Genomic DNA, 27818 nt, shown 5'->3' with positions numbered 1-27818 from the left:
ATTCATAAGGTGCTTTACACTGACCATTTATGTTTGAACGTGGGCCTGTAGAACGTGGATATGAGCTCGATGCACATGTGGACAGTTCCAAGTAGATTTGGGATTTATTAAAGGAAAGTATCCACTGGCAGGCATATACTGTACACGTTTCTAAAAATCTGATTATTTGCTATTTTTGGCTTTTGCCCACATGTACACTTTTGTGTGGATCCTATGCACTGTTTTTTAATGAGGCAGCAGAGACAAAAACTAAAAAAATATGTACATATACAAGGACAATATGTTTCAATTTAGTTCAACAAAAATGTTCTATACTACACCAGACGTTTTACAAAGGTACAACTGAAATCAGTTCTGGTTGATTAAACCATGACACGGGACTCTAATATAGTAGGATACACAAATTAATGTGATCATCAGAAACCTAAACACTACAGCAACACTGTAACTATATGACGTGTATTATGGAGATTTAATATGTAATGTGAGATATGTATATGACACACCACAATGTTGCAAATAACTGAAATCAGTGTGAAAGCATAGAAATAAAGCCTGAAGGTTCAGACTGCAACCAACAGGAAAAAGATAGATTACCTAATATTATTACCTGCTGTAACATAAACTCTGATGCTGTCAATGTTTGTATTTGAATAAAGTCTGACAGCATGCATTGTTAGAAAGCTTTAATGGCGTAAAATGTTCCTAATAAACATCCGGATACTTAAATAACATCACCGTAACAATTATTCATTTCTAAGAGATAAAATCATTTTTCAAAATAAAGCAAACAGTCACTGATAAAGTGCAATAAACTGAGTGATTGTGTATTCTCAATTTAAAACATTTCATCTCTAATACATAAAATCAAATCAACATAAACACTGTTGGCATTACATTGTGGTTATAATATTGAATCATTACTTCAGCTAAAACCTCCTTTATGTGCAAACACACAGGCAAACACCTAAGCAGCCCCAGCTGTAGATAATGAAGGATAAGGAGATGAGTGTTAACAGTTGTGAGATGACTTTACAGCCGCCATTATCTCTGCTTTCTCAACTCAGTGTAAACACATAAATCCATTAGTGAGCAAATGCTGATAGGGGTGGTGTGTGTAACTTTGTTAAGTGGTAGAGTGTGAGAGATAGAGAGAAGGGAAGGGGGAGAAAAGAAAGCAAAGTGGAACCAAGAGAAATCAGAGAGGAGCATCAGCATCTAACATTATTTATAGGTGACTTTTAAAAGATGCAGTGGGACAGACAACCAGACAGACAAGCAGACAGAGTGTGTATGTTTGTCATAAAGCCACAGCCCCACAAATCCCTGCTGAGAGATTGAAAGTGCTGCGACCCGAGCGCAACACAGTTTGAGTGACAGCTATCCTTGGCTGGCTGCTTGGTGGAATCCGTGTGTGTGTATGTGTGTGTGTGTGTGTGTTGTCTGTGTGTGTCTGTGTGTGGTAGGACAGGGTCGGACAGGTCACAGAGAAAAAAAAGACGTCACATCAAAGTGTCCAGGCCATTAGGGACATGTTTACAGCTGAGCCTGAAGCCACCCAGGTAACAGACACTGCAATCACTGAGATCTTACAACCAAACTCTGCTGTGTGTGTGTGTGTGTGTGTGTGTGTGTGTGTGTGTGTGTGTGAGAGAGAGAGAGAGAGAGACACAGAGGGAAACAGAGTCAGACGGTGGGGCAGGCAGAAAGTGAGGGGGAAAAGGGACAGAGAGAGGCCATGCCCCTTGCAGGCAAGTGGTGTGTGTGTATGTGTGTGTGTGTGTGTGTGTGTGTGTGTGTGAGAGAGAGAGAGAGAGAGAGAGAGAGAGAGACAGAGGGAAACAGAGTCAGACGGTGGGGCAGGCAGAAAGTGAGGGGGAAAAGGGACAGAGAGAGGCCATGCCCCTTGCAGGCAAGTGGTGTGTGTGTATGTGTGTGTGTGTGTGTGTGTGTGTGTGTGTCTAGAGGTTGAAGGGAAATTAAGCATCTGTTGTACCTTCAGGATCCTGAGAGATGAGTAAGCAGTTAAGTACTGACTGAAACATATGGAAGTGAAACAGTCACTGTCTCAGACTACCAGATAATGACAGAGTGATCACACACTGTAAATGTACAGATAAAGCTTGCATTGTTTGGCCTCTCTGTATAAACCCACAAACACTGTTAGCAAGAGTTTCCTTCCTTGCCTTCCTCTCTCCTGAAATGTCGGACTCCACTACGATCCATTTACCAATAGGAATATAATTCAATTTTCCACTGTAAGCGTGGCTGAGAAACATAATACACTACATATATGTATACACTTACATGTCCCTTTGTGTTATTTGATTTCTACAATGGTATAACTGACAAACCTAGTTGAGTCCATTCAGTCAGGCTTGTTTCACAATACTGACATTTTAGAGTGAATATAATGAGGTATTACCGTTCTGTATGAAATATTTCATGGTGAAATATTAGCTTTTACTGAACTTTTGCTTGCCAAAACTTTTTTTCTGTCATGACTCCTTTAGAGGCCGAAAAAATGTCAATGCTGAGGAAACTTGTAACTAAAAAAGCCAAGTTTCTAATTGGTTTCTGTTGTGTGCAGGAAGTGAAAAATGTTAACTCTGCTTAAACTCCCAGTTTTTTTTTCACTCATGAAAAAATACAAGGCTATTTTGACAGTTTCTTAACAATTTTTTTATGTTTCTCATTTAACTGCTATGCTTGTTTGTCATCAGAGAGCTCTTGTTTGTTAATAGTTCCCGAGTGAATCAGAATCAAAGACCTTCAGGGTGCCTGTTTGGTTCGGTTCAATCACACTCAAGTTTGTTCGTTTGGGCAGGTGTGAACACAACAATCGTATTCAATCATTCAATCAATCAATAAATCAATCAATCAATCTTTTTTATTTATAAGCCCAATATCACAAATCACAATTTGCCTCACAGGGCTTTACAGCATACGACATCCCTCTGTCCTTTGGACCCTCGCAGCAGATAAGGAAAAACTCCCCAAAAAAACCTTTAACGGGGAAAAAAACAAGTGCACATCAAAACAACTGGACTGAGACCTTGAAACCTTGAAGAGGTTGTCTTGGTGTGGTTACAAACGAACTCTTGTGAGGTTCGTTTGTGGTGTTCTGACCGCATTACGCATCGTCTGGGTTAAACAAGCATGAGCATGTTACAGTCCTGGAGGATTATTGATGTGCACCTCCTCCTGTACTGCCTTAATATGCACAATCGGCGCATCCAGTGCATCACAACATTGTTTTCTAGTTGGAGCCGCGCCTCATTTTCAAAGTGTATGGTTTGACTAAAATGAACAATGACAGCAATATAGTACACGATGACCAGCACTGAAATCAACCCGTGTAGTTGTTCCTCCATTGTGACTTTAGAAAGTATCGCATTTATCTTGCAAGTGTACTCTTCTTTACTTCCTGGATGGAAATTTGGATCAATCAAGAGCAGCTTTCTTGTGCAAGGCATATTATCTGGTGCGCTTGTAAATGCTGACGTGAGAACATGAACCAACTCTAGGCAATTTTGCAACTTTGTAACGAAATCAGTCCCTGATTCAGACCAAAGCAAGTAAACTAGAGGTCTGAAAGCACCCTAATCACAACAGACAACTTGACTTGTCACAGCAGGAAAAGCACAGGAGCTAATGACATTAACGACAGCTCTGTTGAAAATCAATGCAATGCAGCAAATAAAAGTATTAGCAGTTACAACTGTGTTTTTACAGATGAAAATGTCAAAAAACTCTAATCAACCCACACATTCTCACTCCAAACTCATCAAATAGGCTACAGATGCTTGGTGCTCAGAGACAGCCTGTCAATTAGCTCATTTCATGCGTTGTGTCTTTTCGATGAAAATTAAGTTTTCAGGCTTAATTCTTTAGTATTTGGTTAGAAAAAAAACATCATGGTTTGGCTAAAGATAAGTAAGTTTGTTTAAAACATAATTTAATGACGTCACGTGACATCCATCAGTAGCATAGTATGCTACAAATAGAAGCACACTAAGTTGCTATTAATATAATTTGGTAGACTTTTGGTTTCACATGGGAGACAAACAGAGGCCCCCGGGGGAAAGTCAGGAGTTGGTTTGACTTATACACCCCCGCTCCCATCTGCCCTTTGCAGACTTTCTTGCTCTTAATGCTATGGCAGTAGTTCTGAGCATCAACAAATGCCTCTGCCCGGTGTGTCTCATACACTAAAGGTTCCCTTTGTGCGTTGGCAGGTCGAGGGCTGCTGACCAAGCCTTGGTTTTTGATGAGCTGGGGGTGAGACCAGGTTGAATCAGTGTATGTTGATAAATCTTTTGAAACAAAGCATATAAAAATAACCATTGTGGTACACTTTACATTTTCTCTTTTAGCATTTATCACCTGCTATTTTTATTATGTTGTTGACTGAAATTCAACATCAAGGTCATGCGATAACTAAACCATCTCCGTGACAACTAAGCAACTCCATCTGCTGCGTGAAAATGTGGTTGAAAGTTTCAGAAACAACAAATCAGGGCTTGTATTGAGTTTTCTTGTTGCCTTTCAGCACAAGTATCAGACTGCATTTATGAATTTTGATCATCTAAACACTGAGCTCATATATTTACACAAAGAAGCATTTTACTGCACTTATGTCATCTTGTCAGTTGACAGTTAGTGGTGAAGCTTCCTAGTGGTTAAATGTGTTTTCTTTACTCAGCTTTAATTCGACATTATAAAGTAACTAAAACATTGTGTTGTTTTGTAAAAAAAATCCTTGGTAACAGTAATTACCCCAAAAGAACCCATAGTTAATAATGCAGACTGTAGGTGGAGTACAGTGGTAGCCATCCTAACATAACATTTGGTGATCTCTTTTATCCAAAGTGCCTGACAACTCTATGAGTGCAGACATTTTTAGCCTGGGTGGGAATAATCTATAAAGCTGGCAGTGGTGCGCTGTACTCACAGTACCAGTTTTCCTTGAATGCAACGGTAAAAACAAAGCAGGAATGACTGCATAACATACAGCCCATTACTACACATGATGACACAATGAACCACAAACATGCCATTATTACTTAAAACGTCTGACCTAACAAAGCTCTGGAGGACACAGTCCCCTTTTCTGACGACTTTATATATATATTTTCTATCAACACTTTTGTTACTTTATGTCATTGAATATGAGACAGTTCTGTGGTCATCATGCAGGATTTTCCCTGGATACCTGTTCCAAAACGGAGACAGACACAAAATGAGCAAGAAGGGAAAAAAGAAGGTACTGACACAGCTATGCAGAGGAAAAAATCCCCTCTAGAACAGCTGTTGGTTACTATAAAACATGAGATAAATGGTAACGTAACTGGGATTCCATGATTTCAGTGCTGATTACATAATATTGGTGCCCTGTATAATACCGTCTGTATCCCTGAGAAACTCTTTCTGAAACAGCGATTTTTTCAGCAGGTGTTGGGACACCACCAATCGTATGCAGATTAAGGACGCGATGACTTCATAAGCAAGAGGGGAGATTTCAGAGAAAAGCACCACACCAACAGAGAGAGACTGAGGATGAATGTACCTCTGGAAATGGGTGCATCAGTGTTCGTGTAATAGGTTTTGTTGTAGTTTTAGATTTTGGACTGCAGTGTTCATTGGGTGGGGTGTTGTAGAGAAAACTGTTCCTCGGGAGTCTTGATGAAAGGGTGAGAGAGTTTGGGTGGGAGTGAGTTTCATCGTAACCAAACACCACCACTGCTCCTCTCCTGCCCTGCCCTGTCTTCTTTCTGTGTGTGTGTGTGTGTGTGTGTGTGTGTGTGTGTGTGTGTGTGTGTGCCAGACAGCAGCTGATGACCAGTCATTCTGCTCTTCGCAACATGCTGGCAACAACAACAGCATCATACACGATAACTGCATGTATCCTGTATGTTATTTTATGCATATGCATAAGACTCACTCCGACCTCGACACATATCATTTATATTTAAGTACTGTGGATATGTTGGTTGTTGACGTTCTGGGACACTGTGTCAAGTTCTGCGTGTTACGTGCATTGTCTTCTTTCAAAATACACTTCTGTTTTTCACAGGAAATTTACTGTTTATATACAGTCTCTTTAAAATAAATGCACTACGCTGGTACAACACCACGAATAGATCTTTTTTTTCCTTCAACAACCAACGCACATGGTTGGGTTTAGGCAAGAAAAACACATGGTTGGTTTTGGGAAAAAGAACAGGGTTTGGCTTTAGAATCTTACGGGACACGAACACAGCTCTCCAGGGTGAAAATCTGTGTTTGTTGGACCCACTGACCACCTCTCCTGCCCGGGCTACTTGGACTTTCGCTACCTTAACTTTTGTTCTTGCCCTGGCATGTTTTCCCCTGACACCGGTAAGTGCCGTTAAACTATAACGGCGACCGTCATTTACCGTCAGCTATGACGGCTTCAAGTCACTGACCAGGTGGCAGATTTCGACAACGTCGGAGTGAGACCAGGTTGTGCAAACAGCCTACAACAAAAACCTGCAGCACAGAATCTCTAACACTCGTTTAATGTTCCTCTGCTTGTCTTCATTTCTCTCCAGTAATTTTTTATAGTGATGGGGAAAATTCACAAACTTATCTATCTGAGCAACTTTTTCTAGTGTCTGACTTTCCCACTCACTGTTATCGTATGGTACTGTTTACGCTGCCTGTTACTTTGAGTGAACGAGGACACAACATGGACGCTTCGAAAACAATGTGTTTTTATTGCTCAGAGCATTCAAACAACATGTTGCTAATAAAGAGCACAGGAAATGGATCAGCTGAGCCATAAAATATGATCTGCAACTCATTTGTCAGATTATTCCGACACCACATGGAATGCAGCACAAGGGTGCAGAGGTAAATGGGACATCTGCTACTTCCCCCAAAGAACAACAGGTTGTTGGTCAGTGACATTTCTGTAACATCATATTGAAATTACATAGCCTACCTGCATACAAATGTGATGCTAAATCAATGTATTAAAATTAATATTTGATGTTTATTAATGTAAAAATACACATAATGACTGTACATGCATTGAAGAGAAGTATTGTGGGGCAGGTAGCACAAGCTGTCAAACATGCATGTACTATAACCGTGTGCCCCAGAGAACCTGACAACATATTTTGCAACAAGTATCAAAACTTGAAAGGTTCAAAAAGTTGGATACATATATATGTATCAACTTGAAGGAAACAAGTCCATGAAAAGAACTCGTCCACCCATCACTGATTTTGTATTTCATTGCTTCTTAAACATTGAAAATAACTCCTATATTGTCACATTAAATATACCATTTTAGGCATTTAGCAAACACTCACAGCTTAAGTGAGTCACAGCATTAGTGGGACTGATGTCCAAGAGCAAAGATGTAACAAGGCCTCATTGTGTTTTTCTCTGGCAAGGCCTTCAAATACTAAAAAAATAATGAGACTTCTTAAAATATTTTAAAAGGCCTCACTTGGCCACAATATAACCAAACAGTTTTACACTCAGGGGGACAAAGTCGCATTTGGACACACAACAACAGAATTTTTCTAGACATCCACATGCAACAGTGACCAAGATGAGGTCAGTGTCTCAGCTAAACCATTCTCTGCTCGTAAATCAAGGCGCAACTTGTCATCAGTGTCCACTTCATTTGCAAGAATCTGGCTGATATTTCAGACCATTGCTAAGAGTGTATGTGGGAATGCTCAGAATAGAGACACAGAGGAATTGACGCCTCAACAGCAGCTGTCAAAAGCTTCGAGATAAATGCTCTTGTTATTTCTTGGGAGACCGGCATCTAGAATAATCTGGAACTCTGCTGCTTTATCTTTGCAGTTGTTGTCCTGATAAAGGCTGGGAGTTCTATGCATACTCTGTTTAGCTTGTACTATGTTTTGGGCCATGGATAGTTATTGCAAACAGTGATCTACACAAGTACATAGGAAGTTATGCCGGTTCTGCTTGCTTGACGGGTGCCTCTTTGAGTCAAGCAATATAGCTTTAAGAAGCAGCCAGCAATGACCACGGTATGTGATGGAACAGCAAGAACTAAAGTATGTGATGAACCATGTTAACTGTTATGAACAAGGCAAAGTGACACAAATTGAGGCCTCTGATCTCAATCAAGAAATCAGTCAACATTGCTCTGGCATTGCCAAGTATGTGTCCCCTTTACTCCTTCTGGGGATCAGTAAAAGTCCATTTGCAGGGGCAGCAGGCCGAGCAAAGCATTCCAGATGTCCCTCTCCCCAGCAACGCTTTCCAGCTCCTCCTGAGGGACCCCGAGGCGTTCCTAGACCAGATGAGATATGTATTCCCTCCAGGTGTTCTGGGTCTGCCGTGGGGCCTTCTACCAGTGGGACATGCCTGGTATACCTCTAGAGGCATCCTGATCAGATGCTTATACCACCTCAACTGATTCCTATCGCTGCAAAGGAGCAGCAGCTCTACTCTGAGCTCCTTATCCTATCTCTAACTGTGCGTTCACATCAAGCGCGATGGACGCGATGAATGCCACAAGTTTCCATTCAAAATCAATATAAATGATGCGATGACACGCGATGTCGCTTCGGGTGACGCGTTTCAGGTGATAAGAGTGACGTGATGAAGCGATGATGCGATGACGCGTCCATTGCCTCATCGCGTGTGTCGCTTGAAGTTGAAAAATTTGAACTTTTCAAGCGAAATTGCATGATATTGTGCCGCGATCGTCATCCAGACGCAGCTCTTGCAGGAGGTGATGATATTCACCCAGCTGTGTGCGTTTCTGGAGGATATTGTGAACCCAGACACGGCGGCGTTTGGGTCTCCGATCCAAATCAGATGTCCACAACAGATAAAGAGCAGCTACGGTAGTTAACTCAGCCATGGTTGACGAGAAAATAGCGGGAGGTGAAGAAAATTGCGGGAGGAGGGTTGCGTCATCGCGATTGAAGCGATGATCAAAAAGGTGATCAAGCAACGCAATACTCGCGTTACGGGCGAAGACATCGCGTCCATCGCGTTTGGTGTGAACGCACAGTAAGGCTGACCCCAGCTACCCCTCTGAGGCAACCCTTTTTGGCCGCTTGTGTTCACAACATCATTCTTTTGGTCATTATCCATAGCTCATGACCAAAGGTAAGGGTTGGGACGTCAACGGGCCAGTAAATCAAAAGCTTTGCCCTCCGGTTCGGCTCCCTCTTCACCACGACCGTCTGGCAGTCAAACAGTCAAACCACTGACTCCAGAGTTTAGTGCTGACCTAATGTAAGTCTCTCCTTACTTTAGAAAGTTACTTTGAGCCTGCATGTAACCTTACAGAAAAATACAGGCAAAGGAATGTTAGCATTGATCTTTTCTGGCTAACTCTAATTCATGTCATGATAAAACAATGTAAGCAACCAACCAGCAGTAGCTATCTTAGGATGTGACTATATACAATGTAAAGAGTCCGAGAAGATTGTGACAGTCCCTCAGCCACATCTTTAACCATCTTCAAAATCTGATTTTCTTTTCAACATAGATGAACTTAGCACATAGTCTATCTAATATAACAGGAAAGGGGAAAGTTGACTGAGGTTCTGCCAGGTTCCAAGCCTGCTCAACTGCTATTGGAGCTCAGCACAAAAAGGGGCGGGACTTAGAAAAGGCTAATTGACTGTTTGCTTCACCCAAACATCGACTGTCCAATTACAGCTTAGCAACTGTGACCAAGAAAGGCCTGCAAGCCTTTTATTTCTCCACACATTGAAGCACTTTGCATGAGGCTGTAGTAAAAAATAAATGAATAAATATTTCTTCTATAAAAGTTTGGAGGGTAGTGTCTTTTCTTTTTAAGACCAAAAATACAAAAGCAACAGTGTAAAGAATGTATTTGTCTGCTCTTACTTAGCTGCAAACAATCGCATGTGTGGCTAACTCACTTACTACCCACAGTAGGAACCTTAGACAGCGTTATGTGGCTGTAGAAAAAAAATCCCGTTTTCATCAACAAAATCTCCCCTCTCATCAAAGCCAGTGTTATCCCAAGAGTTCCTTTCACTGATTTGTTTTATGACCAGTCTTTTACCCTTTATGACACTGTCCAGAGCAGCACAGACAAGGGAGGGACATTTCCCCTGTGCCTGTCTTTATGTGTGTGTTCATACATGTCCTCCCTGTCAACGGGCGCACCACTCCCTATGATGTCCGCAGCATCGCACCACGTTGACTGATCTTTGATCCTCTGCCTTTGGCTCTGTGTGTCAGGGGTATAGACAGTGACCGAACCAACTGAGCTGAGCCAAGATCCCAAAGAAAACCACACCCTGAAACCACAGAACCATTAGCGGGTCTTGCTCCCACTCTTTCTCTGTCTGCTATCATCATACATCACAGAAAATTTGTTCATGCCACTCTGAATGACAGCAGTGACATTTTACAACATCGAGAAAAGCCCTCTTGGCCACAGCGGCATGGAAGTGAACCTCAACGTGTGATAACATTTCCTATTTCGGTGCCCAACTGCAAATCAATCATGAGTTTGTTTCTGGTGCACCCTTGTGGGAAGAAAATTCTGAGGATCAGCAGTGTTTGGATGAATTAACATGCCCCATCAATTCAGCTAGCAGTGTATTTTGCACACAGAAGTGTTTCTGAAACTACACATTCAAAATGAAGTCTCTGGTGGGCCTTGATAGGGCCAGAGAACTGGTGTTTTGTTATGAGCTTTGGTCCCACAGCGATGCTACATGTGAAAAGGTTTACAAGTCCTTGGCCTGCCGTATTAAACAAACACAGAAGCTAACTATTCCTGACAGCTGGTGAGGTATCACGCTGAACTGGACAAAGACACTAAGAGAATATCCAGTGGAACTTCTCATTCTTCCTCGTGTCTCACACACATGTCTTGGCCAAAATGTAAGTTATTTTTCATTACACGAGAGGAAAATGTCATCATCACAGAACAGGTGCTTTACTGGGCTGGGAAAGGGTGGAGAATAGAGTCAGCGCTGCCTGACACCCTTTATTCGCTTTATTATGAGGAGATAGTGTGGGAAGTTCGGAAGAGTTGACTCAACCAATAAACAGCTCCTTCTGACACTGCATGTCAAGAAATTACAGAGCAGATGTGTAGGTGTTGTAGACCAATAGCACATGGCAGTCAGGAGAAGTGAGGGAGGAGGAAGGTGAAAAAGACAGAAGGTAGAAAGTCAAAAGCCCAAACCCCATATGGTGAAGTAAGATGAGACATGTAGGAAGAAAAGACACAAAGGAAAGGATATTGAGACAAAGTAAAGAGAATACTTAAAATGCTGTCCACAAGATAATATCTTCACAAGCATGGTGAATAACTCTATCAACCTATTTGGCTGGTGGCCCCTAAAGCTGCCTCCTCAGGTTCCAAACATGAACGTGCATGTATAGAATGTTGAGCTGTTACAGCCAACAATGCTTTGGCTGTCACATAGCCTACAGTACACCAAACAGCCCTTCCAGAGTACGCAATTGAACAATTGAATAATTGACATAGCCTGAAGTCTGGAAGTCTAGATGGGCCAACTATTCTGTCGTTTTCCATCCAAAGTATTATCAGGAAAATATGAGGAAATGTCTGCATCGTTCAAATACCATTTTTTAATGATGTCCAGATTAAGAGCCAGAGTGCAGATATATTGGTGAGGTCATAAACGTTTGAGGCCACAAATTACATGACATTACTAAGGTCTGAGTTGAATGAGTTATGATGTTTAAATCACATAAACTCTAATCTTAACAACAAGAGTCTACAGCTAGGCTAACTGCTCTGTGAAACTGTGCTTTGGCTCAGCGGTGCTTGAGCTAATATCAGCATGTTAACATGCTCACAAAACTAATGTACTGCTTTTGAGCAGCATGTCCACCATCTTAGTTTAGCATGTTAGCATACTAACTATTCCTAATTATCACTATACACAAAGCTTAGTTAAGGCAGGCAAGAATGTCAATAGTTTTGCAGGTACTTGGTTATAAACTGAAGCAGTGGACAAAGTCTTTATTCACTAATTTTGACCTGATGATGATATTCTGAGAAAACGTAGAACTATGTACCGAATTTCATGTCAATCCTTTCAATTATGTTGAGAAAGTTTACTAAAAATCAAAAATGAGAACCTCATAATGGTGTTAGAGAAAGCATCAAGATATCACCAAAGTCCCTATAGGAGTCTTTCTAGGGATGTCACAAGAACTGATCCGGTACAAAGTTGGTGCCAAAATTATGAAAACATGACAGTACTCATTTTTCTCCAATAGGTACAGGATTGCAATTCTTCCATATTTCTGATGGTTGTAAAAACAACCATCAGTAAAAAATAAGAACAACATTTCAGAAAATCTGTTTCATAGACTTTAAATAATTTTGAAACAACACTTACAGTTTATGAAACAACATAGCAAAATCAAAGTTGATTTATCTTTCAAAATCAAAGCATAATTCAACAGTGATCCAACCTTGGTGTGTGACGTTGATTCAAAAGTGAATAAACATTAGAATGCCAGCTGGGTGGTATTGACATAATAAATTTCCAGTGTTGTAGCATGCCTCCGTGGACAAAGAATACCTGTTCAAAACTGTGTGTCATTCCTACAGTTAGTTAGATATTTAAGTCCAAAATGGTGGACTGGCACATAAACTGACATTGCCATTCCTAGAGCCATGGCTAAACCTGTTAATTCTATGAAAACTGAAGTCACTGAGTGAATTCATTTACTAATACCGGCAAACACAACACTAACATACAAAAGAGCAGAGAGTCTGACCTGGCGGGACATGGTTGGGTGTTGCAGGCTATCAATCCAGTGGCTGGTCTTGATCTAGGATTGCAGTAGGACGTATTCACCTGCACTCTCAAGTCTTTGTAGCACGCTGACTTGGTGTTCATCTGGCCTGTATGGGTGATATGTCAATAAGTTCAGGCACCTCATCATGAAAGGAGAATATCATTTTCAATTTGACTTACACCCGCTTCTGTCTGCCACCTGGCTACTATAAAATATCAGTAAAACAAAACGACAGGCTCATATTTACAGTGATGGATTAAATAGCTGTGGAGAGGGGTTTTATTGGCACAGATGAATAAAAACACAGGTGTTATTGAGCTTGAAGGCTCTCTCTTGACCTTGAAAACAGCAGCTTGACAACAAAAAAAAAACCTGGAACACAACAGCATTGTTGTGTAAGTTATAGTGCGTCAAGCTGCTTGTCCGGATGGATCAAATGTTTGCACATAATATACCTGCAATATGTGAGACCTGTTGAGTAATATGAAAACATGTTACTGGATTCACGCTGACATTCACAACACATAACACATAACACATAAAAACAACACTTTAACAGATGTTTTACTATCTATTATTAACATTCTCAGAGGCTTCTACACATTCTACACATCGGTGAGTTCAAATGCAGATCTGACAGTGCTGTCTGATTAATGAGAAACTTGAATCCCAATCCCACAGATCCTCTGGCTGGTATTTGGCCCCAGGCGTGGTCATTCTGCACATCCTAACTCATTCAGGCCAGTTAGTCAGTCACACTCTTTAATAAAGCAAACGACCCCCAACCCATCATGGCCTACAATCAGGGCACAAAGAGGTGGAGGTGGTTAGGGTGGAAAGCAACAGACCAGGGTGGGGAACTTTAACCTGCAGTGTCAATCAATAGGAACTCTACACTGGGGGCTTTGTTCACACTCATGAAGGCTAGCAAGGGCACACACACACATAAACTCACACTCTCACACATACACCCATGCACATACAAACACACACAAAGAAAAATGTGTATGAAAAAACACACACACACACACACTCTCTCTCTCTCTCTCTCTCACACACACACACACACACACACACATATCAACTTTTGTCTACTGATCTCCAGCCTCAAATAACCACGCCTGGGTCTGCCCAGGTCATTAAAACAGTCTTCACATGTGTTTGTGTGTGTGCATGTGTGTGTGCTTGTTTAATACTATGCCTCAGGTGGGACAAAGGCCACTGGTCAAAGTCATGCATGTGTGCGCCTGTGTGCTTGTGTGTTTGTGTGTTTGTGTGTTTGTGTATGTAATAGCAGGTCTCCAGTAGAACAAGAAGAGGTCTCACCAGTCCCAAACAAGAGCTACTAATATCCCCTCAGTAATGATGGGAACGCTCCCTTCCCCATTTAACCTGCAGCTAAAAGCCTTATTACAGATCAGAGAGGTCAGACTCAGCTTCAGATCCTGGCATTCATTGAAGATCTGAGGACGATCTCTCCTTTTTCATCAAGGCAATAGACTTTGAAATAATTTTAGAGTTATAGCTTCGTTAAAAACCACAAAAAAGTATTGCACTGTTTAAAACGCAGAACAAATCTGACATGACAAGGGAGATCTATTATCACAACTTGGAAAAACACATTTAGATTAAACTTTCAGTAAGGTTGGACAATACTGCCAAAATCTTCTATCACAGTAATGAAATTATACCAAAATTTTTTTCACAATACAGTAATTGTTCTGAAGATTAAATTAATTAATAAATCATTTAAAATAAAAAGCAGTTAAACTAAAATTCTTTTAAAATGGAGCCGTTAAGGTCCCTGAGAACACTAATGTCAAATATTGCAGGTTTGTGTATTTACAACTCTCCTTCACCATGTCTGCCCAAATCACATTACCTTGCTGGACAGTTGGATTGGCAAGATCATGCGAGATCCCGTAGTAATCCAGCCCTAAACAGTATTGGCAAATCTCTACCTGTGGACACATTTCTACTGTTGTATGGTATTTACCATCATATCAACCAACTCTAATTTTCATTGTCATGTACTAATGCAACTTAAAAAAAGTTTTTTTTGTCATTCATGTTTCCACTTACCTCTGGCACATGTTGCTGAGCACTGGGAGCGTATGATGGCCCATGTATAATTGTGTTTAATGGGATTCCTCTTCTCATCAGCTTTCTTCAGAGTGTATTCCCAGCGTACGCCTGGGTTCCAGCCTTGCAACAATATCTACAGGAGAGAGTGTGTGGTAAGAGCGATAAGACAAAGGATAAACAACATGTAGAACAAATATATAGATGTAGAATCATGGGAAGTAAAGAAAGTAAGTTGCTGGAATAAAAGACAGAAGAACCCATACACATAAACATAAATTGACATATTAAAAATGTAATATAAGTTTCTGTGTCTAAGGACCCCTTACCTCTATGACGAGTGTCTCATTAGTGGGGCCAGTTGATATGAGGCTCTCTGGTCGATTGTAGGGTCTCTTGTACTCAAAAATAGCTCCAGCAATGGGGTGTCTGCCTGGCCAGTCCACTGTCCAGTGCCCATTCAGGTAGTAGCGTCTCTGGGTGTCCCTTACAGACAGGTAGGAGCTGGATGTGTTCAGTTCCATTACACGAATGCTCCGAGCTCCTGCTGGGATGGTTACCACCCCATAGTACTCTGAGAAAGAGTAAAAATATTAAACAGTGCACATTACACACAGAGATGTAACAACAATTTATGAATAACAACCTCATTTGTAAATTTGTAAATGTGTAAATTTAATATAAAATCATTTTAACTATTGCAGTGTATTTTATTTTATTTCTAAAGCTGTATTTGCACAAGTCTTCCTGTGTTGCTATTACTGCTTTTTTTTTTTTACTGATTTTATTTTATTGCTTTATCAAATTTTAATTACTGAGAGAAGCCCTATGGAATTTCATTGTACCTGAGTATCATGCTAATAAAGGTCACTCACTTATTTTTTAAACTGTGTATAAGCAATAAAGTGCACCTTCAGTATTTGGGCTAAAAAACAAATACACTGCTTTAAAACCTTTAAAATGTCATAAATGAAATCCCCAACTACACGAAATCCCCCAACACAGAGGATCTATACAATCAGCACAGTTTCAAGGAGTACACCCAAGATTAGTGTCACCGATTCATTCATTCATTCATTCATCTTCTAACCGCTTCATCCTCTTGAGGGTCGCGGGGGGGCTGGAGCCTATCCCAGCTGACATCGGCGAGAGGCAGGGTACACCCTGGACAGGTCGCCAGACTATCGCAGGGCTGACACATAGAGACAAACAACCATTCACGCTCACATTCACACCTACGGACAATTTAGAGGTATCAATTAACCTAGTCCCCAATCTGCATGTCTTTGGACTGTGGGAGGAAGCCGGAATACCCGGAGAGAACCCACGCTGACACGGGGAGAACATGCAAACTCCGCACAGAAGGGCTCCCACGCCAACCCTCTTGCTGTGAGGCGAGAGTGCTAACCACCACACCACCGTGCCACCCCGTCACCAATTCAGTATCTGACCAAATGTCTCCCCTTCTGTTCCTGAGATATGATGTTAAATAATGTCCAGTAAAGTGTTTTACGCAAAACATTATGATGTCACAGTGAAGCTGAACTTTGACCTTTTGGATATAAAATGTCATCACTTCATCACTGTATCCTATTAGACATTTGTATTAAGTTTTGTCATAATTAGTGTATGAATTCTTCAGTTATGGCCAAAAATATCTTGTAAGGTCACACTGACCTTGATGACTGACCTTCGACCACCAAATTTTAATCAGTTCATTCTTCAGTTCAAGTGGAAGTTCGTGTCAAATTTGAGGAAATTCCCTTGAGGTGTTCTATAGATGTCCCATTCACCAGAAGGAGATGGATGCAAGGTCACAGTGACCTTGACCTTTGACCACCAAAATCTATTGAAGATCTAAATGAGTTCATTGTTGAGTCAGAGTGGACATTTTTTGCCAAATTTGAAGAAATTCTCTCAAGGTGTACATGAGTTTTGGTGTTCACAAGAATGAGATGGATGCAAGGTCACATTGATCTTGACCTCTGACCTATGACCACCAAAATCTAACCAGTTCATTAAATCCAAGTGGATATTTGTGCTAAATTTGGAGAAATTCCCTCAAGGCATTATTGAGATATTGCGTTTAAGAGAATGGGATGGACAGAAAGACATACAGATGGACAACCCAAAAACATAATGCCACCGGCTACGGCTATCGCTGGGGCAGAGTCATAAAAAAACAATGAACTAAACAGTGTGACTCCTCTAACTTACGGTTGGTATAATGTTGCTTGGTGTACTGTCCTTTGTAGACCTTGCAGGTGGAGTTGTCTCCTTTACACACCCCACAAGCATCAGGCACAGCTGAGGAGCCCAGAACTCGGTCACAGCCCACTCTCTGTGGGAGGAAAAAATCACTGCTTTGACAAAAAACATAGATTATACACATAAAATGCAACATGATAGAAAATAAATGACATCTGCTGAAATGACCATCATTTATTCTTTATGTGGTGACAGGTCAACATCTCTTTTTAACATCATTTAATGTAGTAGTGTAACAACACAGCGAGGGCGTTTGTTGATGTTGTCCTACTGCTAAATCCACTCTTAGAATTTACAGCTCAACTTCAAAGACTATACTTATGATATCATCTAGAATTAACCCCAAACACGTTAAAATCATCATTCTTCAGTCAGACACTGTTACTGTTATTGTTACTGCCTTACTGTTTGACATTTAAAAGTATTACCTCACACAGTCCATCAATACAGACATTAGAGCTGTCCTGAGAGCACAGTGTCCCATCTTTAACTTTGCTGGCCAGGGCAAAGAAGAAGTCATAGCCTTCAGCAAAGCAGTACAGCTTACATACATCTTGATCTGGGAGGAAAGAAAAAACCACAGGGCCCAGAGGCAACAGGCAAATAGTTCACACCATGACATGGCTCGTTGGTCTCTTTTTTTTGTCTCTTTTATCATTTCAAATATTTTACTCCTGAGTAATTTTGAAAATGATTGGAGCAGTTGTCTCACCATCCACTCGAGTGTATGGCCTCCAGCTGTAGTACCATCCTCTGAACTGTTTGCTGTTGAACTCGGAACACTGCTGCGCTCTGTAGTCAGTGGTGTTGGGGGGACAATCTTCAATGTTGCAAAGCTTGTACGACCTGGAGGAGCCCTCGCAATACTTCCCTCCATATGCAGGTCTACAGGAAAGGATTGAAAAATATATCTCCAGTTGTTGCACAATACTGTATGTTTGATATTCAGTATTTCACTAGAATAACATGATACCCTGATTTCCTCTCATGTGTGTGTGACATGATATGTAACACTAGCAGGTATTGTTAGCTTGTATAAACTGGGTTGCAATGTATTAACATGAAATTCTGAGGAGGAAAACACTTTTGTTGCATTTGATCTGAGTGAGCAAAAATGTCTTCAATTACATATCACATTGAATTTCATTGTAATTCTGTGTACTGGCATGACATATGTGAGTATGCTTGCCCGTATATTTGGCAGTGTGTGTGTGTGCCTTTGTGAGGGCTTCTCCAATCACAGGTGTATGTCCCCGGGCTACGTTCCTTAAAATCCCTTCCATGGGACAATTACACCCTGTGTAAGCCCTCTAATCACATTGTCACTTATCTCCCTAACGCTCTTAGATTCTTTCTGAATATATCCCTGCATTTCATCTTCCGCTTTTTTAATCCCTTCTTCTTTTCTGTATTTGCCCCCCCCCCTTTCTCCTCGTCACTCTCTGTCTAATATAGCCCACCACTTGTCAGGATCTTGGCATGAGATGATCAAGAGGAGGCCCCGGCATTTAGGATAGGGCCTCCCTTACTGACTGGCAGAGCAAATAATCCTGAGTGACTGATGAGTAGGGGGACTAAGTGAGCAGATAAGTGATGAAGCGACAGACCCATGTGAGGGATCCTCACTATTTTAATCACGTGTCTTAATATACTCTTGGCCTTGAGTCAAGCAACTGAGTCCGTTCCAAAGCATGGCCACTTGATAAATCTTGTGTCCTGAAAATTACAGTAGGAAATGGTGTATCAAATAGTTTTGCTCAGGCAACAGCAAAATGAAGAACAGTTTTAGACCTGGTTTCACCTTTGTTTTGAGCTCTAAGTTGACATAATTTGAGGAGCAGCAGTCACTGTTCCTGAATGTTGCTGACTAGAAACAATGTGTTACACACGCTAGCAAGCATATCAGTCTTGACCGCATCGCTGTTGTGCCACAAATGATGTTAAAGCACACTCTCGAGTGTAATATTGCGATTGTACTATTACCTATTACCAGCAAAATAAAATATTTCATTAAAATGTATTAATGTCAAAGGGGCAATAAAAAAAAGTTTTTGTGACTGTTGTCTCATTTTCAATGGAAACACATGGGGTCTGACTAATAACTGGAAAACAATCAGTCATGTCAGTAAACTCCTATATGTAATGAAACCTTGTTAACTACCCCAGCAGGTAGGTGGAACCTCAGTAATGACCTACAGACCCATTTTCTATTCCCTGTTGAGTCCGCTAGACAATTTGAACTTAATGCTTTCCAGAGATTGTGGAGTTTCCCAAACTAAATAAATACCCTGATAAACACATAAAATTGTTTAGCTAGGTCAGTCTTGTTATGACAAAGATCTCTGTTGACTTTTTTTTTTTCTTTTTTTTTTTTTTTTTTTACATATACAGATTTAGCTACTACATCCACAAATGCCCCATGCATTTTTAAGCTGGTATAGTGCTGTGTCACCAACACAGCTGATGGAAGACACCAGAAGATGCCAATAAATCAAGAGTATCGTAACATCTAAAAGTCAAAATGAATTTATCTTCATGGAAGATGAAGTTCGGTGTAATCATTTCCAAAATTCGTAACATGTTTTGTCTAACAAAATATTCTGCTTCTTTGTCTATATCTGACAGCACTTAGCCTTTCAAGAACAACTTTTTCACTGCGGTCACACTCCGATTTGCTGCACTCTAGGGAGACATAAAAGAATAAGACTTACTCACTTAATCCAATGAATCACTCAGCATGTTGGAGAATTTCTACAAAAACGGATGTTGAGTTCAAGTTCTCAAATTGTTCTTTTAAGTGAATTATTCTATAAATGTTACTGCAATAAACAACCTATCATGAGCATTTGCTAGATTATTTGTTTATAAGATATCCCAACAACCCATTTTTACGTGGCTTTTTGCTAATCATTTTTAAGGTCATTTAAAATAAAGGACAAAAAATACTTAAGATTTACTAGTTTAATAAATATTGACTTCCAGTGTGCTTATAAATATTGATTTACATATTAGGCTTTATATTTTCGGGATTGTAACAAGTTTTTCTATAAATTTTAGCCCATATATGTGAACACATAGAAAGCATGTGTGTGTCAAGTATGTAACAAAGCAACAGCAACAGCAGCCAGATGTTTGCGGTGCTCAAGTATTTCTGGTGAGACCTAAGCTATTTATAGAAATTGAGTTGCATACTGCCATTAAAAGTACAGTTGTTGAAACAGCTGGCTATAAAGACGCTGACTGGGATGTACTGACCTCATTCCTTGATCTCTCTAATTGATTGAGCTCTTGATCCGACAATGTGACATATCTCTCGTTTTTTGTTTCATGTTCTCCTCATCCTCTCCAAACCATTCACCCAAACTAAGTCTGCCATATGAATCCAAATTAACAACAAAATGATCCATTTTTGTAGCAGTTTTGTAGCCTTCTGATTTTTGCTCCAGCTCTGGCAGTTACAACGTTGCCATGAAAATGGCGGGGTAGTATTTTTAGTGATGAGAAAGTTGTGCTGTTCTGCTGATTTGCGCACATTCTAAATGTCTTGACCAGGCAGATTGCTTGGTTGGAGCTCCTTATTGTTCATGTTGGTTTATATCAAGAGACACATGCTCAAAACTCAACACAAGGCTAGACCAGGCCCTTGAAACATAGAACCCTCGGAACATAGGGATGCCCCCCTTGTTTGTTAGGGACTATCACTGTGTATATCTCTACCTGGGGTTGTTGCACTGCCTCTCTCGATAGGTGACTCCGCTCTCGCAGCTTCGTGAGCAGGCAGACCAGGACGACCACTCTGACCACTGGCCATGTTGAGGCCTCGGGCCCTCATCACCCTGCTTCACACACTGACCCCTACGACACCACTAGGGAGAGAGAGAGAGAGATGAATTATGAGTGGGAGAGAAGGAGGCAGAATAAGGGAGGCACACACAGGCACAGAGCAAAGTGTCCTAAAAGTGTCAAAAGCATACAGACTTTCCAACCAACCCTGCCCTTCTTCATCTTTATGATGACTGCCTGTCAAGCCATAGAAGAGCACTGTATGATATAGCTTTCAAGTTTAACTGCTGTCAGAAAAGGTCTTGGTCCAGTCCTGGTTACATACTCACAATCTATCAGTGAAACTCCAGTTGTGCTGCTTTTTGGACAGCCTCTACCTTGAGCTGTCATCAGCTAGAATTAACAGAGCTAAGCCAAACACAACTGAAATGTGGAAAAACTGTCTCATACCTGACAAGGATATTCTCCTACTGTGACAGTCTGTCAAATGTTGCCGTAGACTGTATATAATGTTTGTTTTATTTACCCTAAATTCCCCTTTTTTAATTTATTAAGCAAGAAAGAGATAGAAAAACAAGATAAGTAACTATAAAAACATGAAAACAGGTTGAAATAAGTGCATAAGTCAATATAATAATGTTTCTTTAGTGCTGAAAAAGATTGTTTAAATAAAATGAATAAATATCTGCCAAAGCAATGAGACAGTTCAACTTCTTTCCAGTGCAAATCCAGTGTAAGACAGGGATATCAGCCTTTTTGTGACTTGTTTATTTGTGTTCATATCTGGTGTCTGCCTCAGTTTTGAAAGAAGTGAACCAGAACAGGCAGATTTCTACTACTTATTCTCTAAAGTTTTGCCCATCTTCTCCCAATTTGGAGATGCAAATTCCCCCCTCGCAATCTGGCCTGGGGAGTGTGCAGAGAGCCGTGTACACACATGAAGTCACCAGCTGCTTCTTTTTACCCTACAGAGAGGAGCTTCAGTGGGGTTCACAATTACCTCCCCAGATACCACCACCCGTCTGCACAGGAACCGCTCTGACCAAGTGGCTTTCCACCCATGAACATTCCCAAATGTGTTCCATGAGGCAACCAGGAGAGGAATATTAAACTAAATGGCAAGTTTTGTGAATACAGTTTGTATGAGATGATGGAGGCACTGCAGGAAGCTCATGTCTCATACTCCTGAATCAAGTTATTTACTGAATGTGCCTCAAAAAATGCTGAGTCATTAACCAACCAATCATGTTTTCCAACAAAGAGCAGTACTTCACTAAAAATCCCTAAATGTAATGTGAGAATACTTTGTGGAATCTAGATTCACTTAAAGTAACATTATGTCACGGGCTGTTCCCTGGCACAGGACTGAAATGGATTTGTGCATGTTGAGTTGACATCAGTCACAATATATTCAACTTCTCACTCTGGAGTGATCTCAAAAGCTTTTGCAAGCACACACACACACACACACACACACTATACACACATCACTCATGCATTAGGATTGATAGAGGTGCATATATTCAGCTGTTCTTGTTCTTAATATGTGTTCATGCCTGCCACGAGACACAAACTAGAACACACACACACACACACACCCCTCTAACTAATCTCGCGGTCCTTGACTAAGAACTAGAACAGCTGATTTCCCCTTAGTTTTCCCCCTGCGGCTGAGTGCCACAGATTCCTAAGTGAGTCTGTCATTGTTTGTGTTCAGTTAATTGTCCCGTGGAGGGAGAGGGCGGGATTAAACCATCAAGTTCAATATATTGAGAAGCAAATGTGGATGAGGGGCTGTCAGGGGAGAGAGGGTTAAGAGAGAGAGCAAGCCTTGGGGGAGAATCATCTTAAAAGAAACAAGGAAAAAAACAAAGAATAAATAAAGAGCACAGATTGCTTTTTGGCCCGAACCCAATAGCATATTTTTGCCACGTCAGCAACAAACCAATTGCAGCTGCTCCCTGAGGTAAAATAATGGAGGGAGTGTGGTACCTCTATCAAAAAGAGATATTTTATTGACACTGCACTCAAATGAACCTAAATTTAAAACACAATAAAGTCAGTCCAAACTCTTTGCATATAGGTTGAGTTATTAGTCTGCACTGGGAAAGAGACAGTGATGTGTAAAAAGACACCATTAAAAGAAGTGCAGTGTCACTCAGCTCAAGGCCTTTTGTGTTGAAATGGCCAAACTGAGTGCACTACATAACACTAAAACACTCAATAAATGTTACTTTTATAATAGTATCTCCATCAATTCTGCCTGTTCACCCTATAAAATCACTCTTTGTCCAATGCAATTTACTCATTCAGAGGTCAGTGATATCCCTTGGGGGAAGAATCTATGCATGTGTTAGACATCCCTTTACAAGCACTAGCCCTTTTAAGCTAAATGTCACACAGTTGATAATACTAAGCAGCACACTGAAAAAAAAATGCTGGGTCAATGGATGCCTTAAAGGGAAAATCCACTCTGAAATTTAATTCACTTATTTTATTGGTCTTGCGTAGTTGATTCTGTTAATACTGTGCAGGGAATCTGAGAGCTGTCACTTCCAATGTTCTTGTCTTTATTGTGTTGTTGTGCATGTTTTGTTTTTTTTTTTCACCAAAAGTGCAAATAAATGTTTGTGAGAGTCTCTTGTTTGGTGCCTTTCATTTGTGGATTTATTTGGCAAGATGTTGCCATGGAGCAGTGTGCTGACAACAGAATCAAAAAACATGCGGTCCTCATCTGACAAAACAGGCGTATCAACTGCAAAAATCATTTTGGCTCCTTTGGCTAAAATGAAACAGAGGTTATCTCAGTGATGGTAGGATTAAAGGGTAACTCTACCCCCTGAATGGATGGTGCAACAAAGACATGATTAATGACATCCTGAAGAAAGCAGCAAGCTGCATGTCCCTGCTAGCTCCTGGTAATGTCTTTGGTACGACCGCTTGAATTGCCTCAAAGGCAATGGATGAAAAAGTCCAATAGAAATGAACGGGTTCCCATGCCAGTCATGTGATGCCACTCTTGAGGTGACAAAGCTCGTGAGAAAAATCCTGCATCCCCCTCCACCTCTCACACACACACACGCACACATTCTTGTGCTTCTATCCTTGTGAGGACTCTCATTGACATAATGGATTTCCTTGCCCTTTACCATTACCTTAACCATCACAACTGTCCCTGGGGGGCTTTGGGATACGGACAGTAGTCATAATTAAAACAAAACAGTCAGTACAATACACAACACATAGAATCCAGGATCATACACTGTCAGGGATAAATCATGGACAATTAGTGGTCACCGCTGATTGAGAAAAGCGATAGCAAACATAACAAAGCATGATCTGTAATGCTTAGTGTTACATTTAGGGAGGCAAAACCTCCGCCCTGAGGAAACCATCTGAAACTCAACATGAAAGGGATGTTGAGAGTCTGAGACAATCTGTCCTCACTGTGTTGGTTATGTGTTTCAGTCCTCACTATGTAGCACGTACAAGAACACACACACATACAAACATACAAATGCACGTGTTAAGTCACCATATCAGGGCCACAGGCAGAGCCTTCAGCAGCTGGCATGAACTTGGTCTCACACTTCCTCCCAACACGGTGGCACCACAGAGCCTTGCAGATATCCTGGAACAACATGGAAGAAATGCAAAGAGTAAGTTCCATGACACTATTAATGTGCTCCAACTTTCAGAACTGGGACAATCACTATCCTTTGCACAACAGCTGTAAACAATGCTTGCTATGGGATGGACGATAAATTACCATCACATCGTTATTTTGCCACGAGGGAGCCATCAAAACATGTTGATGGAAACCCGCTGACATAGAGATTGTCTGAATAATGATCTTCTGGCAAGCTATCAGTGCACAGCAACCTTGTATCTCCAAAATATTTATGCTTCAGTAGCTAGGATAACAACATTTCCGGAAAAAAAAGCATGATCCCACAGGCAATGCATCAGTGAAAATAAAAAATGCACATCCATTGTTTGTGCAACAGAATGAAAAAAAAAAATTAAATACATTGTTTAAAAAAAGCTGCAATCAGTATTTTCATACATTTTGTTTGGCTAACAAACAGTACACCTTACAGTCACATAATCTACAGATTTAAACACAGAGATAATGCAATGCAATTACATGCATTAACAGGGCACAATTGACTTAACAACCATGTATGATGTCATGGCTGGTTTGGCTTGATGGTTTCTCAGCAGTGATCTGAAAGACTCAGATGGGAGCACCGGGTGGTTTCCCTGCTCACATTGCCTGAGAAACATGGACTGCTACTTTTTAACATGTCCACTCTATTACTATCTGAATGACTATATCAGATTTTGACAACTCAGTGCAGATGTTGACAGGCACCTCTGCCTCAGCTTGTTGCTGCCAAGAGCCACCATGGAATTCATCCCAAGGCCTATTTGTCCAGCTGTTTTGCTTGCTCAGGCCTTTTGTAGCAGTAAAAATGGCAGAGTGAGACTGGAGAAAGAGTAAGTAAGTGATGGAAGGAAAAGACAGAAAGAGCTGATAGACAGAGTGAAACAGACAGAGTGAAACAGAACCTCAAAAGAGAAAAAGGGGAAAACACCCATACATATTATTTTGCTTTTTTGCTAAGGTAACCCAGCTCTATCTAACCACACACACCACAGAGAGTATCATTTGGCTCCTCCAGCGGTGCCTTATCTTGACAACACCCGCCAAAAAGTTTCATGAATTATGAGTTCATTACACAATGAATAGTACCGCTGAGGCCGATTCTTGTAGTGTTTTTATGAGCAACAAGTGTCTGGAAAGACAGTGAGCATGAGTGCTGCTTGGGGAGTTTTGGGTCCTGTGCACCTTGCTGCTACCAGGTGCATGAGCAAAGACAATACAAGACCAAAAACAACACCATGTGTCACAGTTCTGCATTCCTGGTCCCCTGCTCTTTTATGTATGCCCAGTCACCCAGTTCCCAGTCAATATTTTCACATTCACACTGGTATTCTCCGCCTCAGCACAAGTCACACCCACCTCATCAAGGCAACTCAGTTCACCTGTTCCTCATTACTCAAAGCCTGGCCTCACAGTCACTCCTTGCCAGATTGTTCCTCGTCACTCATTTAAGACTCTTCAGCACTTTATTCTGCATTGATTTCTTGTTGTTGACCCTGCCTGCCTCTGACCTGCTTTCTGGTCCCAACCATGAGACCTGCTTCCTCATCCTTGGTTCCTGTTTGCCTGTGGATTGACGTTACCATCCGACAACAGCGCTACAGTATGAGTACCACCCCTTACACCATGAGAGAGCAGTTCTCAGATATCTTATATCTGAAGTGGATGTTTAGATGTTTAAATGACCGGGATAAGTGGGATACCATGTGCTGATACCATGGGTTCAAATCCAGCTAATAATCTTTGTGGCATTTTGAAGCCTTTTTCCCAGATCTTTTCCACCACGCTCTTCAATAAAACAGTAAACCCTCAAAAGTAATCTTAGAGAGAAAAAAAGAAAACAAAGACTTTTCTTGTCTTTGTCTTGTTGCCAGTCCCAAAACTCCATTCCATCCAGGGGGAAAGTCAGTAATTGCATTAAGAAGCATTAAATCTTCATCCCATGTCAAGGGCTGATGTTTTTAAGCAGCATATGAAGGCAGAGTAAAAGAAATACTAAGGGACAAGTCACGAGTGGCATCATTCAGAAAAAGTTTGTCCCTTTCAGTATGCTACAGGAACATCACTGGTTGAACCACTGTCAGATTAAATAAACTGGATAAAAATGTGGTGTACACATGGCGCACAGGCCTGAATTACTTTTGAGAAATGTTGTATTTTAGCATTTCAGGTCATTGTGCAACATTGCACCAGTAACTTTACGTCTTCCAGTAACTGGCCAAATACTTTAGTCTGACAGTTTAAGATTTCTGTCTGCATGCAGGTCAACATGGTGGCCAATTCATTTTGGGGTTAATTAGTTTGCTGACAGAGTCCATGGCTGCAGTCAAATAGTCTTTTCTGCATAGGAAGGTTCCTGAGTGAAATGACCTGGAAGTATCTGAGTGGCATCCATGATAACAGATGGTCAAATTCTCTAAATAATAAGGAAAGGGGCTTCAGTGCTTCCTTTCTTAACTTCCTTAGAAAAGGATACACTATACCATCCTTTGCCTATCTTGCCTACCTTGCATACATTTAACAATAGTTTTTACACAAGCATACTAATTGGGAGTCATATGGATAAATATGAGCGGACAGGAGGGTGAGAGTGAGCAACCAATTCTCAATGTGACAACCATTTCATTACACTTTTGTGATGTGTAACCTGTATTCATTTTAGAATTTAAACCCTAATGAAGTGATGTTTTCACTGGGTTGTTCATGTTTATAACCTGCATTAAAAAGAACATGGTACAAACACACAGGATGAATTATCCAAGGTGCACTTCCATTTGCGGAACATAGTAGTTTCACCACGGCACACCCATGCCAGTAACATACGCTGTCGCCTAATTACGTAGACTAGTGTAAGTGCAGTTGGATTCCCTCAGCACCGCGGTTGTCTTTTCTTAAGTCCCTATGAATTCTCCTTGACATGTTTCTCTGACTTCATGACATTTTTCATCAAGGTTAAGTCAAACATTTAGGAAAAGACATAGGATGTAATTTTTCTGACTATCTGACCGTGGTCCATGTATGCACGCAGTGTGCAGGGCCAGACTAACCTGCAAGGGGCTATTGGTCAAATTTGCAAATCTGAGCTGTGTCAGAATGACTCACAAATAAACTACTGACTCATAAAAACTAAACAAAACAAAATGTCCATTGATTCCTATTTTTCTGAAGGGTAGGTGCATCTTCAGGGTGAAAATCAGGTGGAGTGCCATGTTTGGACCCATGAAGA

The 27818-nt window shown here is 40.9% G+C and overlaps 1 protein-coding gene across 1 annotated transcript in view; it reads right to left on the bottom strand.

Annotated features, from left to right (window-relative positions):
* LOC125893213 (A disintegrin and metalloproteinase with thrombospondin motifs 16) overlaps window positions 1-27818 on the bottom strand; it is a 72589-nt gene that overhangs the window by 12423 nt on the left and 32348 nt on the right. The window contains exons 11-18 of the mRNA XM_049583775.1: window positions 24461-24556; window positions 20860-21008; window positions 17855-18027; window positions 17571-17701; window positions 17092-17215; window positions 15204-15448; window positions 14875-15010; window positions 12772-12898 (exon numbers count right to left, since the gene is read on the bottom strand). Of these exons, the coding sequence (XP_049439732.1) occupies window positions 12772-12898; window positions 14875-15010; window positions 15204-15448; window positions 17092-17215; window positions 17571-17701; window positions 17855-18027; window positions 20860-21008; window positions 24461-24556 (1181 nt within the window). The remainder of the gene's footprint in view (window positions 1-12771; window positions 12899-14874; window positions 15011-15203; window positions 15449-17091; window positions 17216-17570; window positions 17702-17854; window positions 18028-20859; window positions 21009-24460; window positions 24557-27818) is intronic.

Source organism: Epinephelus fuscoguttatus, linkage group LG8, assembly GCF_011397635.1.
Source record: "Epinephelus fuscoguttatus linkage group LG8, E.fuscoguttatus.final_Chr_v1".
In the NCBI taxonomy this organism is placed as follows: domain Eukaryota; kingdom Metazoa; phylum Chordata; class Actinopteri; order Perciformes; family Serranidae; genus Epinephelus; species Epinephelus fuscoguttatus.
This window is presented reverse-complemented; position numbering and strand designations above follow the sequence as displayed.